Source organism: Fundulus heteroclitus, chromosome 9, assembly GCF_011125445.2.
Source record: "Fundulus heteroclitus isolate FHET01 chromosome 9, MU-UCD_Fhet_4.1, whole genome shotgun sequence".
Lineage (NCBI taxonomy): Eukaryota > Metazoa > Chordata > Actinopteri > Cyprinodontiformes > Fundulidae > Fundulus > Fundulus heteroclitus.
In genome coordinates, this window is record NC_046369.1 from 9,808,357 (window position 1) to 9,824,574 (window position 16,218).

Below are 16,218 nucleotides of genomic sequence, written 5' to 3' on the forward strand. Positions count from 1 at the left end.
GGTCTGGGAGAAAACACGAGTTAGCAAAACTAAAAGTTAAAAGTTAAGATTAAACTGTACCTTAATGGTGTTGGCAAAAGGAAATTGCTGCTGATTTGATAGATTTTGTTAACCCTGCATTTAGTCATGAGTCAGTTTTGAAGTTATCCTCAAATGAAGCAGCTAATATTGAGGAATCTATGACAAATGTTAATGGCTTGCATCATTTTATTATAGATACTGGTATTGCAGAGTGGCAGAAATTAGTAGAAACGGAAAATATTACGGGATAATCACAGGACGGTCCCCAAATTATTCAGTATATGTAACCACATTCTCAAAGTCCTACCGAAATGCTGATGCCCTTGTCACACAGTAATTTAGGAGCCGAGGAATCTTTTCTTTGCTCATTTGGTGATATGCAATTTCTGGTGAATAAACTTCTCAACATCGGCGCTGGCGATCGATTGTAGCTGGCTGAATTTAATTTTTTTTTTTTTTAACAAAGCCACAAAACTGATTTTGGAGCCATTTTAGGATGTAACTTTAGTGTTTTTTTTATATATATAATTTCTTCCTTGGTAGATGTAGTTGCACAGCATTTTCTTTTATACACTTCACCAGAGCTTCCTAAGTTTGATTGGGATTTACAACATCTACTGGAAAAAAATCAGAAGGATGGATCAAACACACAGGTGTGGATCCTACAACAAATCAGTCCAATTTGGGTGAATTATTTAGAGAAATAATGTTAAAAAGCGTGTCCTTTTCAGTATCTTAGCTGATGATGTAACGTTTCTGGCACTGGAGCTGCTGATTGCAATCAGCACACCTGTGTCTGTCTCCACCCTGGCTGCTTAAAAGCTCTGCTCATCGTAGCCTCCAGTGCCAGAACGTCTCTAGCCATACGGTGAGCGCTTCCAGCATTTTTGAAATTTCCTGTCTGCCTGTCTGCCTCTCGACCTGTTTCTGCCTCTGTTTTTTGGATACCTGCCTGCCCCTTTGGATTTGTCTGCCTGCCTGGGTTCTGCCTGTCAGCCTCAGAGTTTTGGACTGCCTCACCGTGATTCCGACCCCAGCCTGTCTGTGAGTAAACGAGTTCGCCTGCTCCCCCCCTGTTCTGTCTGTGCCTTCTGGATTTGACCTGGATCTGGACCTGGACGCTCTATTGGATTCCCCCTTGGAGACCGCTGCCTGAACTAAACGGATTTCCCCCTGACAAAGACCCGGACCGGACCTGGACAAAAGAGCCCTGGATAACCCCCTCTCGGACGCCTTCGTAACAAGGAGTCAGAGTTCTGCCCTCAGCACGTCCAGGTTAGTGACCTCACTTCTCTCTAACAAACCTGTTAATATCTGCTGGTCACTAACCTGAGACTCTGCCTTCAGGAGCGGCCTGTCGCAGAGTGCGAGCCGAACCAGGGGCCGAGCCGCAGCGTCATAAATAAAGACTGATATTATTTTTGTACTCACTTGTTTTCGGGTATTTCTTGGGTCCTCCTAAATTCATCACAGATGAACGTAAATCCTGGTACGCTCGCTTTGTTAATTACTGAAAGATATTAAAATTACAGTTATTGGAAACAGAGTAGAAAGGGGGTAAGAGAAAGCAGCAGATTGCAACAAGGAATGTCTCTAATTTAATTCAAGGAGGGGAGGCTGCCTCCTCCTGTTTTTTTGTCCTTCATTTCATTGCAGGTCTGTTGGTTCTGGAGCATAGACACAGATGACAAATGTGGCGATCAGTGCCGATTTGGGGTTGGAGCAATACAACTGGGCATTTAGAGCTGATATGTGAATCTGTGGAGCACCCATCGACATCTGCTACAGCTGCTCACGCTGGGCCCTGGGCAAGTGGCTGTTTCACAACACCAGCAAGTCAGCCTGGCATGAAGTCCCAATATGACCTCACCTCCAGAAGGTCAGTACCCCAGCAAGGGGATAACGCTCCCATGAACAATGTTTACAGACTCTGGAAGGGATGACAATGTCACATGAACAGCAAAGGTCCTAAGCTGTCAAGGGAAATGACTGTATGAACTTTCTGCATAAATTCGAGCCGCATATTTCATGAGATTCTGAGTCGTGGACTGAGACTTTGTCACTGAAGTGCTTCGCAGAGACATTACAGTGGTTTGCCATTCCAGCACATGGGGGAAGGGATGCTGACATCTGAGCATCTAGTGTTCTTTACTTCCACACATGGAAGCTTTGAGTGCGAAGTCTAAACTCTAATTTCCTTTCTGCCTGATCTGCCAAAAAGGTCAATCTGGGCCCATGTCAGGAACCACACAGACTGGTAACAAAAATCTTTAAGGTAAAACACAGAGTTATTTCTAGCTATATACCGCTGAACCAATTTAATGGGATGTGATCTGGATGGCCTGTGTTCTCATATTTTTTCTTTCTCTCCATCTTTGAGCTCCTAGGCAAATGGATCAGGAGATGGTTAAACATTTCTTATGGCAGCCGACTGAGCATATACCAGCGTACAGGTTTGCGGTTTTGAAAATATACCAATGTCTATTCACTTTTCTGTTATGTAACTTATATGTCCTTTTGAACGTGAGTTTAACCGTATTGATCATAATTAAACAGCAGGAGGTGTGCTTGTCATTACAATGATAAGCAGAAGATCCACTGGGGTGGGTATAAAACATGAAGTTTTATAGCAGGAAGGGGTAGCTCAGAAAAGGACAGTTCCTTTGTTCGAACAGATTCCCCCTCCTCCTGAAAAAACATGGGAGGGGACTCAGCCTTTTAAAATGTGTTCAGACTTGTGAAAAGACAGACAGAATTCTGCATCGCCATGAGGGTAGCTTATAAATACTACAAATGGTAATGTAATACTCTGTCTCCATATTTAATTCCTATTAAAGGTATACTATGCAACCGGGGTTGATTTTCCAGCGAGGCTCCCCCCAGAGGGCGAAAGTAAAAGTGCACTGTCGTAAAGATGCTCAGCTGTTCTGGTTTCTCCGTCAAGCCAGGCGCGGTTGTTTTGAGCTTAGCAGACAGGCGAATGCAACGAAAAGTGGAAAAAACGGCAGTACAAACACAGTGAAGGTATGAACATCAAGCTTCCCGCAGTGCTATCTTGGCGAGGCGGCCGCCACCTCGCCAAGCCGCGGCCGCGGCCGCCTCGCCAGTTTTATTATTATTATTATTATTATTATTATTTTTTTTTTTTTTTATGTTGGCGAGACACTACCGCCACTGCCTCGCCAAGCCGCGGCCGCCGCCTCGCCAAGTCGCAGCTGCCTCGCCGCGGCGTCTCGCCAACATAAAAAAAAATAAAAAAATAAAAAAATAAATAATAATAATAATAAAACTCGATACGCTTGCATGTTTATTTGACATTAACACGCGGTTCTTTGTTGTTGCTTTCGCGCGTGCATATAGTGAATGGCAGGGCAAAAACACATGGAGTTCTCGCCGTAAAGCGAGACTTCTGTGTGTGCGGGCCGTGAGCTCTTGCAATTGCAAGTGCGGTATTTCCCCCACAAACCCCCAGGGCGGCCGAGAAAACCTTTGTTCGACCTGAAATGACTCATTTAATCATCCAAAACGGTATGGAACACATTAATTAACTGAAAAATGTTGCATAGTATGCCTTTAAATTAAATATGCATATTACAATGTTTTACCTCTGATCAACGTATTCCTCATTTACTGCCAAATCTGGAACCGGGGTAAGACGGGCCTTCAATAGATATGCAGGAGCAGGCCGTGTAATTATATCAAACAACAACAAGTCGCTGCACCTGCGATCCTGCCTGTATATTCCTGCCTCTCACTGAGTGTTGCTGCCAGATTCTTGAAAACCATCGTGTGAGTACCATCCTGCGGTCCTTGTTTAGTTTCTGCCTGTTTGCCTTGCCCTTGTTGACTCTTTAGTTGGCCTTTGATTCTGGACCCCCCGGCTTCTGTTAACGTTATTAGATTTTTACTCAGTTTAACTCATCACAAGTGTGGACCATACCCAGAAATGCCACATACAGAGGACAAGTGTCCCATAAACTAACATTGTTACCACAGGAGCAGTTTGGGACTTTCCTTACACCACAGTAGCCATAATTAACTATCAGGGTGTTTTTGTCAACAGTCTCAGGGCTCTCCTGAAAAGCTGGCACAGCTAATTGGCAAAGGGAGGCAGATATGCCAATTTCCTTGTTAGCAAGTGCTGTAAGGTATTCTTACCAATAAAGTATTGCTACCATTATTTTGTAAAGTATTGCTGCTTGACAAAAAAGTATAGCTACTTTTCACAAGCTAGCAGATACCTGGAAACAAGCAACTGTTCCCAGTTGGTGCCCAATGTAGTACTATTATAATCAGGCTTCTGAGAAAAGCCAGAAAAGGTTTATAATGACAATGGTCGCTGTCATTCCTATAGGCTTAGTGTCTGGGCCTCTCCTGAGATAAACCTCACTGGTGTCAGCCATTCAGGGCTAGCGTAATGGCGTTTAAGCTGTTATGCCATCATGCCATGGCTAAATCTAGAGTGAACTTTGAACAATATGTGACATGGGGAAGGAATCAAAATGGATTTTAAGCTAAATAATTTCCCCACAGGCACAAAGGACCTCCCCTATCAGCAGGGTTCCATGCTATATAACTTTGCTCCCACAGCACTCTCACTCTCAGACCACTTCTTCCTGGAGCCCTCGAGGAGAGGGGCCTGCGGCTAACCAGCCACCCTTGCACGCCACCTCAGTCTGATTCTTCTCCCAGGGGTCTCCCGAGGAGAGGGGGCTAGCGAGCCATCCCTGCAAGCTACATGGAATCCAGTATTCTTCCTTTGCCTGGGACATCTGAAGTAGTGTGGCTGGGCCAGCCACGCCTGAGACAGAGTCCGCCCTGGACCAGCAACCGTGCGGGCCTCAGGGCCCGAAAAAACCCACAAGCCAGCACAGGGGAGAAATACCTTTTTGCCTGGAGAACATGACCGGGCAAATCAGAGTTAAGTCTGCTGTCTTAACTTCAGTGTAAGGTGCCGGAGGAAAGAATCCCTCCATGCCAAAAACAGCTTTGTTTATTTCTCCTCAGCTGTTATAGGAAAGGTGACTTGAGATGGCGCGGATCGGCCTCCTTTACCCACTTCCCAAGCTGAGAGAAAAAGGGAGCTGATATCGTGACTGCAACCGGGTCAGAGATTACATGCAGGATGTCGGAGCTGCCCTGACCACGCTGTCAGTTAGTTCATAGCCGCAGAGCTGCACGTCTGCTGTTAAGAATCAACATTTTACCTTTTCCATTGTTCTTGCTTGGATGGCTAAAAGTGGACCGAACTCAGACGAGGCACCAACAGATTTCGCAGAGAAACCAAAGGGAAAGGTTACATGTTTATTGGGAAATGTTTGTGTATTTTCGTTTAAATAGTGGTTTCAACACAAAGAGCTCATTGCTAGCATTCGGTACCATGTCATTGCCGATGTGATTCGAGTGTGTTTTTATGGTTATAAGAAACTAGAGTTTCATACATTGATGGTATATTAACTTTTATGTTAACCGGCTCACTCATTATGGTGAAAAATAAAGCTGAAGTCTTTAAAGTTGGTGCCAAAAGTCCGCTAGCCAAAATGCTTTTAGCCCGGTAACTTACGATTTCCGGTTATTCAACAAAAGACGTTTTAAAGCATAAAGCTTGTTTGCTGCGCTCCGGCATCGTTCGATAGTGCTATGAGTGTTATTCCTGCATTAATATTGAATATTAATGTCAATTTAAAGACGTTTTGTATAACTTTAGATTAACCGATTTTAGCGACCGATCGCAACAGCGACCCCTACCTCACGGAGGTATATCGCATTAATAAAATCGGGTGTTCATAAAGTTTCCAGATTCTTACCGAGAAAATCATTCTTTTAAATGTTATATCCTCAAATAATGTTTTGTTTACTCAGGATTCGTATTGTGAATGGATTAAAACACATGCCAAATGTTGTTATAAATTAGTTAAGCTAATTTAACTCCATTCCATGTCCTTTAAATCAGATCTGCAGTGAACCAGGATTCACTGAATTATTCTGATTATGATCAACCACTTTTGTTTTGTCTTTTGTGTTCTTTTGCATGTAAATAGTTCCTTAGCTTAGCTTCTTTTTATGCTTAGTAGTTTAGTTAAGTTTCACTAGCCTAGCAGAGAGGATTTGTCAATCGAAATATAGTGTTAATTCAGAAAAAGTGCATTATATAGGGATGTTCTCTGGATGTTAATTTTATTTCTGTTATTAAATTCTTGAATTTGAAGAGAAGTTGTCACTTATTTATTCTGTGTGCAGAGTTTGCTGTTAAAAGATTGCTAATGCTCGTATCATCCCTTTCAACCATTGTTATATCAGCTCTAGAGCTGATATCCTCCAGACAATACTTAACAGACAGTTATTTATTAAACATTAAATAACTTTAAACTGTGTATAATTGCACAACAAAGCTTCTGACGAGGTTTGTGCTGGAGCTGTTTCCCTATAGTGAGGCACAAAGCAAATTCTTTAATAGATAATTCTATTGGCTTACATTTTTGGAAATCAGCTTTTGCTATTCTATTTAAGTGAGGTCTATTGCTACATCAAATATTTAACAAAGACATCCATAGAAATTTGATCTAGACATCCACTTTGATAGGAGTACTGCGCTTCAATACCTTAAACTTTTTTTTTCTTCTACTTTAATTTCTTTTAGTCATTGACTGATGAACAACTTGAAACTTTTACCAGTGTTATGGAAGAGATTTATACCTGACAGGACGCAGTTCTTCCTTGCATCGGTCCCCATATTGATGGAGACTATGTTGTGAGAAGATTATCTCCATAGACACTTGAAGTCTTTTCACCTGTCTCATCCAGTTTTGGCAGAGGGCATCAGAATCTAAACTTTGAGATTCCAGGTACTCAACACATGCCTTTGCAGCTTGTACATCCAAAACCTAAACAACAAAAATTTGAGTTATTCAGTATTTTCAAACTTACAAAAGAATATTTTTATTGAGTAAAATATTTTTATTTTTTTTAATTTATTTTACATATTTACATTATTACTTAATGTGCTTTGTGTTTATTTGAACCAGTTCTAAAATTATATCTCACCATTTACCTCTCTAAGCTTCTGCATGTGGGAAATCAACAGGAGAGGAAAAAAACAATAGCTTTAGGTGTGTGTTTTTTTTTTTTTTTTTTTTTTTTTTTACTCTATGCCTGCCTTTCACCTAAATTTGTAGAATGGGTATAGGATATTCTTAGCTCATAAGGTAAACTGCTGTTACCATTTCAGGGCAGTTTCTGCTGTGCTGGTTTCTTCGCAAAGGTGAAACAATTTCCGGTTGAAGGGATATAATCCGTGAGAGGTTCTGAAGGCGGCTTCGGTAAAAATAGAAGGCAAAGTGGATGTGGAGGAGCGTAAGCTTTTCTGTATCTCGTTTTTGTTTTTTTACTTCATCGATGCAGCTGATAAGAGCTTGACACAAGAGCTAAAGAGAAAATGCATATGGATATTCATATTAGCTGTTGGACTACAATGTAAATACAATTGACACAAGCATGTGAAAAAAGTTGGTGTATTTTAGCTGATTTGCATAGAATTTTTGGCAATGTTAACATTGTAATTTACGCAACAATAACTTTAATATAAAATAGGTACATTTATTTGGCCTCTTTATATTATCTGAACTACTCTTTTCTGAAAGTTATGACTAATTCACACAATTTACTAGGTATTGCCTTTTTCTAAAACACACAGACAGCCTCATTGGGACAACACAGGGTTTGAAATCTTGCACATCAAAATCATTAAACGATTTGAACATTGGACAGAATTTCAGTTAACCTAAATATGGCCGTATATGAAAAAAAGTTTTTGGTACCTTTACATTTAATCTTACCTTTAATTCATCATCTGGTGCCACTTTTATAGACATGGAAACAAAGTCCTGTAGGTACCTTTCAAAAAGATCCATCTTCACTTTTTCATTCACATTTTCAGTCATGTACTTGCCAAATGGTGTGTTCAAGAACAAGTCATGGAAATGCTGAAATGAATACACTGAAAGAATAAGAAAAATATTACTAATTTGTTAGAGATTGGTCTGAAAAGAAAGCTCTGAGTTTCAACATTGTGACTTGAAAAGAACAGTACATTCCTTTACAATCGCATTTTGATAAATTCTATTTACCTTTATGTCTAAATGATTGCATCATGAGCTCATCCAGGAAGTCTTTTATACACCAGCTGAAGGGCATCCGGCAATGCATGGTGTTCCCACCTATGACGTGGCTTTGCATTATTAGTGTGCTGAAAGTAAGAGAAACAAAGATTTTTCATGGTTAAAATCACAAAAATTCTACACTTGGTACTCTAATTCATTTATATAATTTAAATATTTTTCAGTCAAAACCTTTTGAATTAAATGTAAAGGTTTACATATTTTATATATAAAAAATATGTCAAATAACATTATTCCTTTAACGCTTGTTAAGTCACTGAGCCTTATGGTTTATATATATATATATATATATATATATATATATATATATATATATACACCTTTAATTATATAATTATATATAATTATATAATTAAAGGTATATATATATATATTATTATTATTATTATTATTATTATTATTATTATTTATTTATTTATTTTCCTTTTGGGGCTGTGAGATTGTGTATTTTGTGCACTTTAGGAGAAACATGTTTGTTCCCGCAGTAGTCAGCAAAACAGTGCACTCCAGAGTCGCAGAATTTTGTGGAAAATGGTTTAACACTTGACTTTATTGACAACACTATTGTTTTTTTATTAGCCATTTCTCTAATTCCCTCAACACATGCAATAGTCTATTAAAAGCGTTTCTGTCAAACTTAGAACAACAGTCATCAAAAACACAACTGAATAGTAACAATGGCCCCCTCCCACACACACACAGAAGTAAACATCTGGAGAATATAATTTACAGTCACAAAATTAGGAAATTACAAGGAATTGTGTTGTTTTGTTTAACCAAAGATTATGCTACATGAGGGATATTATCTTAAAATCAGGATACTTACTTGATCTCTGTTACATGACGCACATTCAGCATTTCTTTGCTGCCAAAAATCTCAAACCATAGCTTCCTGATGTCCTCCCCTTCATCCACAAGAAGGTCTAAATTGCAGTCTCTATCAATGACTGAGACCAAGTTGGCTAGAAGTGGGGTCACAACTGCTTGGATTTTTCTCCACAGCGTGTGTCTGTAAAAAATAATAATGTCATTAGAAATCTGCTTATCCTCTGGTCTTTAAGCAAAATAATTTTCTAAATATAAAATGCCATTATAAACTAAATCTATTAACTGGTACCCCCACTGACTCCTTTAAAGGAGCCACCATCACAGAGGAAAGCAAAAGCATAAATGAGAGACTTACACAAATGTCCCTCCCTCTTGAAGAGCACTGACATTTGAAGCCTGATTTAGGACCCAGTTTTTTGGATTGGGGATTTTAGCCTCATACTCCTTTAACAAGGAATAGAGATGTTTCCTCACAAGGCTCGCAAATGCACCTAAAAACAAAAATGTTATCTCAATGTAATTTCTTTTCAAAAACACACAGTTACACATTTTTGATACAGTAGGAATATTTTTTGTTGACTGTTGCTTTCACTGCTGTTGCCTGTGACAGTCCTGATTTGTGTGAATGTTGTCTTAGCCACATATTCCTTGTGAAAGAGACTTCTTAACTCAGTTAGACTTTCTGGTTAAATAAAGGTAACATATGATAAATAATATAAGTAAAACCACATGACAGATACTGATACTTTCCATAATTTCAATACCTCTGAACTGGAAAAGGCTGTTTCGTAACTTACATCAGTAAAGATTTGTATTTACTTTGAACAACAATTCATTGTTTTTGATAATGGTTTGAAATTTAAAATGGAATAACTCTAAATAGGTTTATTACTTTCTTCCAGTAGTGTTAGCAGGTTCTCGACTCTCCTTGTGCTGAGATCCCCGAAGTCAACAACATCTCGAAGCATGCTCACGGCAGTCTGAACACAACTCTTCACTAGATCTGTTGTATCAAAAAAATCTCCCAAAGCCTGAATAAGAAAAAAAAATCAAAATAAGTGAAAGCAAATATTGTTGTTGGATGGATTTTAGATCTTTTTTTTAGGTGATATTATTAAAACATATGTAAATATGAATGAATAAATGAATAATACATTTTAGGGAGCTTAAATTATTTACTTGTATCTTTACATTTAACAATAAAACTGCAACTGTCAAGCCCAAATTTCCCCATTGTGGGACAATAAAGGAATTTATTATTTTAACTGAGAAGTTGGAAGTTTGTCATGAAAATTGACTTTAACGTTGACCCTATTGTTCCAGATTTGTGGCTGAATGGAGAATGTCACTTACAGCAAAGCTGTCGTTTTGATGCATTCCAGACTGATCTTCAATCTGCATGGCTTGATGGAAGAGAATAAGAGGTGTATTCATTGAGAAACAACAAAAACAACTGTATAAAAGTTTAATAAATAATAGTAATATAAATTACCCTCGGGTTGCTCATCAAAGAGATCACTAATACGCAGATTTTTCAAGGAATGGACATCAGAAACAAACTCCGTTGATCTTCTGAGATCATCAATGTGAACAGACATCCAGTGACCTGAATATAATATTATACAGCTGATTTTCTATTTTAATTTATTGCACAAAATATACTTTGAAAATTATGACTATTTTTAGTATTGGAAATGTGTTCATTTTTAAGCATCTTCTGAAAATGTGGCTGGCTGAATATAGTTTTTAGTTTTTGTGTGAGAGCAGAACTAACCGCCTTGAAATCCTATATAGGAGGTCCCCCCTTCCATTCGAGGAAGTTTTGTGACAAAGTACACAAATGTCTTTGTGTGATCTGTAGTGATGCATTTGTTTATTTCATTGATGCAGGAGTACCTGAGAAGTGCAAAGTGTTTATTAGGAGTATAACATAAAAGAGAAAAAAAGCTTTTTGATGAAGTAATACAAAAAAACTGACTGGGATGTTTTCACTCACTTGGCTGAGGAGAGAATACTTCTTTTATGAAAGTTATCATCAAACTCTGTTTGAACAATGAGCACTTTGTCCTTGCGTGTTGAACCAAGAAATGTCCTAATGGCAAGACATTATCATAGTGTGTTTTACATAATGCATTACATTCAGTAAAATTAAAAGCTTTACAGTTGCCCCATAAAAATAGAACAAGCATAAAAAGCAAGAGGATTATTTGTTCAGTTGAAATGAAATGAGTATCTCAAAGGATAATTAAAAGTATTTATGTTACAAATACACACCTGATTGCCTTGAGGAAAGAGTGCTCCGTGTCAAATTGCAGCAGAAATAGCAACCTGACAGCACCACATTTTATCTTATATCGCAGCTGTTCAGCATCTGCTGCAGTTAGGAGCCTGGAAAATGTTGTCACCTAAAATAAATTGCAGAAAATTTAAATAATATTAATATAACTTAATCAACGTGCATGAAATATATGTTGGAAACTTCAAACGAATGATTTGATTAGATATCACAAATAATACATTTAAACTTCATATTAGCACCATTTTGAAGAGGAACGTTCAAACCTTTAATGTAACTCTCCAGAGTACTCTTAAATTAATGATTTATTAATTAAAGAAATATTTAGCAAAATGAACATGAAGATAATTTACAAAACAGCTTGTTCATCAATAAACATTAGCTGTAGTTCTAATGTCTTGGTAACCAAGAATGTCAGTAAATAAGCTGATTATTCCACAATAAGCCTTGGAGCAAAGGGGCATATAGTCTCAAAGGCTTGAAGTGAGACTGAGAATACTGCAGATGCACCAATAAAACACATATCACAGTTATAGTATACAGTTTATAAAGTAAGAATAAGCTAGGCCACTTTTTAAAGTAAAGTTACATGAAATATATAAAAAGAATTACCTCAGTGAATGACACTTGTGAGTTTTCAGACTGTTCTATGTGATATGCAATGTAGTCTCCCAGCGATCTGTGCATATCCTCTTTGACATATTCCTTCATCCAGTGGTCTCTTTTATCTTTTGGGAGTTGAGTTTTGTCCAAACGAACAACAGAGTCTGGAGTTGCACAGTTCAGCATGACCATTTTGGATCTTTTCAGAGTGACTAGATGGTCTGTTTCAACATCTTCATCATTGGTTACTTGAAGGACCACAGAGGAGCATGTGTCTGAGTGGTAACCAATGAAAACATCTCCTGGAGAATACTTCTTGCTTGTGAAGGATTGTTGTTCTATTGAGATGAAATCGTTAACCCACATCTGTAGTGACTCAGCAAGGCTTCGCTGTCCCTTTGTGAGGATGGTGTTGATGTCCAGGCAGTGTTTCTCCAATCTGTTAATGAGTGGGATTGGAAACTGCTCGTAGACCACTTCTTTTTCTTCAATGACAATGAGCTTGAAATTTGGATGGACTCGGCATTTCACACGATGTGTTCCCAGTCCAAGATCAACATATTTCTGACCACCTAGAGTCACATAGTATTGGTTAAGTGCATCATAGAGACTCTCATACAGATTCTGTAGGTTCAGAAGCACAACTGTCTGTCCGGTCTCCATGCAAACTTTGACACGATTGATGTTTCGACAAATCTGCATGTACTCCTGGTCCTTTGGGAAGCTGGACCCAAAGATGATCTCTGGATGGATTTCATTAGACAAGAATATTTGTTGGAGAATCTGAAGTGCTGCATAGTTCTTAGTAAGGATTAATAGGTACCGGTTTTCCTCCATTTGGCATGCTGGGAAAATGCTTTGTTTGACCATGTCAATAGTACTGGTGTTGATATTGGAAAAGTCATCCTGGAGTTCTCCGGAGAAAATGTCGATCACCTTAACATCATCTTTTCCGCTGAAGTTTCTCAAGACTGCTCCGGCAATTTGATCAGCAGTAGGGCACTCATTGGATATTTTCGTGATAGAAAACACCATTTTTATTAGACTGTAAAAGTCCCGTAGACCAAAAAAGCCTTTGCCCTCTTTGCATACTGTTATATATGCTTTTGCAAAGGGCTTAAAGAGATGTTTTATCTTCTCAAGAATGTTTTTATCAGATGCACAGATTCCTTCCGCACTTTTGATAAGTTCTTTCTCACTTAAATCACCGCGGGACACAAAAATCCCACGATTCATTTTGGCGGGGTCCAGTGCCCAGTTGGAAATTCCAATGAAACCAACCCGCTGATGAGGCTGTGGCTTTTCATCGACACACCCCTCTTCCAACAATGGGTGCAGTGTTTTCAATGGCATTTTTGGGGAATCCTCAGCTAACCCTATCTCATCAAGAACAACTACTGAGATGTACTCATCCAGGTTTTTGCTTTCTTGAAATCGGGCACATTGCTTGAATGTGTGGATGATTCCTTCTGGAGATGAATGGGGACTGCACTGGAAGGACACCAGATGTATCTGCTTTAGCCTCTTAAACAGGTCAGAGTGTGATGTGGGGCCTTGCATAGCATCTGCAACCAGGGTTTTAGATAGTGATTTGGAGCTCCCTGGTTTCCCAACAATAAACAAGGGTATTCTTAGCTCAACACAGATTACCATCATGAAGAAGTTCTCTTTCAAAGCTTCATTTCTGGCTATTGTCTCACCTAAGGGTATCCCACTTAGTAAAAGATCCTGCATGAGTTGGATTTCTTGCTTTATTCTCTTTGGTTGGTACTCACTTGAGTACTTGACTAGAAGCTGACTAATAGTTCTCTGGTACTGATCTTTGCTCTCCAAGCAAGACTGATAGCACACTCCAGTGGCCATCAAGAGTGACCATATCACTCTGTTACTAGCAGGAGAAAAGTTTAGCTCTTCTCTTTTCCCGTTCCTTTCATTTTCTTGCTCCATTAATTCCAGAGTGTTAGCAAACATTGAGTGATTCCTGTAGAACCACACAAATACTTGCATGCAACGCTCAACATCTCTCAGACTGACAAAACTACATTCATCCTTCTTCTCTCTCATGAACTGTTGTGATGATGACAATACGTTAGATATCATTGGAATGTGACATTCATCAATCAAGTTGGCCATTACCTGCCTCTGCACTATTTGTTTGATATACATTTGTTCGGCTGAATCACTGAGTTGCCCAAAGTCCCAAACAAGAGGTATCAAACTAGGTGGTAACACATGGACACGATACACTAGCTGGCGAAGAGGAATAGAGCCAAGTTTCTCTTGTGTTTCCTGTGCATGGACCCTGTACCCCAACCCTGATGCCTCGAGCCTCTCAATCATTTCAGCTGTGTGTTTTCTATATGGGTTGCAAGCAGCAATAATCTGCAGCCCTGTTTCAGAGGCAAGGCTTTTTCCCTGGACTGAGTGGTCACAAAGAATCTCCTTGATGCTGCTAATGGCCTCTGTGGTGTTCGCCTCATCAAAGAAAAGAACGGAGTCAAATTCATGATTCTCTTTGTTTGTCTTTGCAAGAATTTCGGCTTCAACCACTTTATCGTGAATAATCTTAGATGTTGTTCCTCCATGAACCTTGACAAGTTTCATGTTCTCTGCTGGTGCTCCACATCTTCGCAGTTCACACATGAACTTTATGAGTCTTGTCTTACCACATCCTGTCTCGCCCATTATTATGACCGGAATGCCACATCTAAATCTCATGTGAATTGCCATCATTTTGAGGATATTGTCTGTGGTCAGTTCATAAGTCTCATCAGGATCTGTTGGCCATTTTATCCCAAGCACACTGCACAGATGCTCAATCTTGTCGCCTCTAGGGAGCTGATCAAAATCTACATTAAAAGGGACTCTTTGATGGGTTAGTCCCCTGTAAAGCTCACGAGTCATGATGTTTTGCTTAATTATTTTTCCTGTTGAAGGGTTTATGGCGTCATATCCTCTCTGGTCATTGGGCTTCAGATGGAATCCTATGAAGGTCATGGATGTGTGGTCATCGTTAAAAAAGATGTATGGATGAGGTTCAGATTCCCACCTTTTTCGAATGAGGAATGGAGCCAAATCTTTTTCATTTACTCCAGTCAGGTCTGGTTGTTTTGTTCCATGGCTTTCATCAGTGATACATAGTGATGGTGTTGCAAAGTCCTTGGACATCAAGATCATAAACTCCACCACAAAGTTTTTGAACCCTTGAAGAGTGTCTCCAACAAACTCAACATTGCAGAACACTGAATTTTCACAGTCTTGCAACTGAAGGTTGAGAAACCACGCAAAGTTGCGAAGCTCTGCCCATGACGGATCCAGTACACCACAATAGAACAAGAATATCTGAAGACAATTTGAATGAGTGCCTTCAACACCCTTATAAGTGAAGTTATCAAGATTGTCATTTTTTTGAAAACGTGTGAGGTATTGATACGGTCTCTGAAAAGCTTCACTCCTGAAGCACTCATCATCCATAAGCGGGTCGTCGTTTTCAACAGAAAATGTTTCCTCCTTCTGCTTTTCCAAAGCCATGACTTCTTTAGGAGGTCGACAAAAAACTTTCGGGAAAATGCTGGGAAATGCAAAGTTTTCCTTTTGTCCCTAGATGTACAGAAACACAAGGCTTTGAGTTTATATCAATTCAAATCTCATTCAGTGAATTACATCAGCTGTGTTAGTTATAGTATACTCTGCTAAACGCTACAAGTAAAAATTTTAGCAGTTACTTGTACACATACAATTGAAACATGTTAAAAAAATTTTAGTATACATATAATAATCATAAGAGAAATTAATAGTTATTCTTGATAACTTCCAAGGGCCATAAAGGTTCAAATATAGGCAAGCATCACATATTATATTGCTGACTGTGATTATGCATTTGGCTAGTAGGCGGTTTCATGTGCAAATTAAAGTACCTCATGAGGCATCATCTCATCATCACTAGTTTTGGAAATGGAATGAACTGTTCCACCCTCTAAATGTTCGGGATAACACGCGTCTTAACTGCACATTCCCCACTGACAACGTTTAACCATTTTCACCAATGTTTTTTAACAAAATCCCTCTGACCGCATTGCATTTATAATGTAAAGTCCCAACAATGTTGACGCAGCCTGCAGCTCCTGCAGGTAAGGGACATTTCACTTTGGGACAATTGTGATCGGTGATTAGCCAGTTACTGACAAACCTCCAACATTGATTGACAGGCGGCCTCACATCAACTACTTGAGCAGTCTCACCATGATCCATTTGCCCTAATACACAATTCATGCCAAACAATAGACTAATGAC

The 16,218-nt window shown here is 39.1% G+C and overlaps 1 protein-coding gene across 1 annotated transcript in view; it reads right to left on the reverse strand.

Moving 5' to 3' along the window:
* Window positions 1-16,218, reverse strand: part of LOC105938291 (E3 ubiquitin-protein ligase rnf213-alpha) — a 106,286-nt gene that overhangs the window by 28,954 nt on the left and 61,114 nt on the right. The window contains exons 29-41 of the mRNA XM_036141658.1: window positions 11,935-15,525; window positions 11,301-11,431; window positions 11,023-11,118; window positions 10,801-10,922; window positions 10,519-10,632; window positions 10,380-10,429; window positions 9,919-10,057; window positions 9,382-9,517; window positions 9,025-9,207; window positions 8,148-8,266; window positions 7,857-8,017; window positions 7,242-7,445; window positions 6,718-6,905 (exon numbers count right to left, since the gene is read on the reverse strand). Coding sequence (XP_035997551.1) covers window positions 6,718-6,905; window positions 7,242-7,445; window positions 7,857-8,017; window positions 8,148-8,266; window positions 9,025-9,207; window positions 9,382-9,517; window positions 9,919-10,057; window positions 10,380-10,429; window positions 10,519-10,632; window positions 10,801-10,922; window positions 11,023-11,118; window positions 11,301-11,431; window positions 11,935-15,525 — 5,234 coding nt within the window. The remainder of the gene's footprint in view (window positions 1-6,717; window positions 6,906-7,241; window positions 7,446-7,856; window positions 8,018-8,147; window positions 8,267-9,024; window positions 9,208-9,381; window positions 9,518-9,918; window positions 10,058-10,379; window positions 10,430-10,518; window positions 10,633-10,800; window positions 10,923-11,022; window positions 11,119-11,300; window positions 11,432-11,934; window positions 15,526-16,218) is intronic.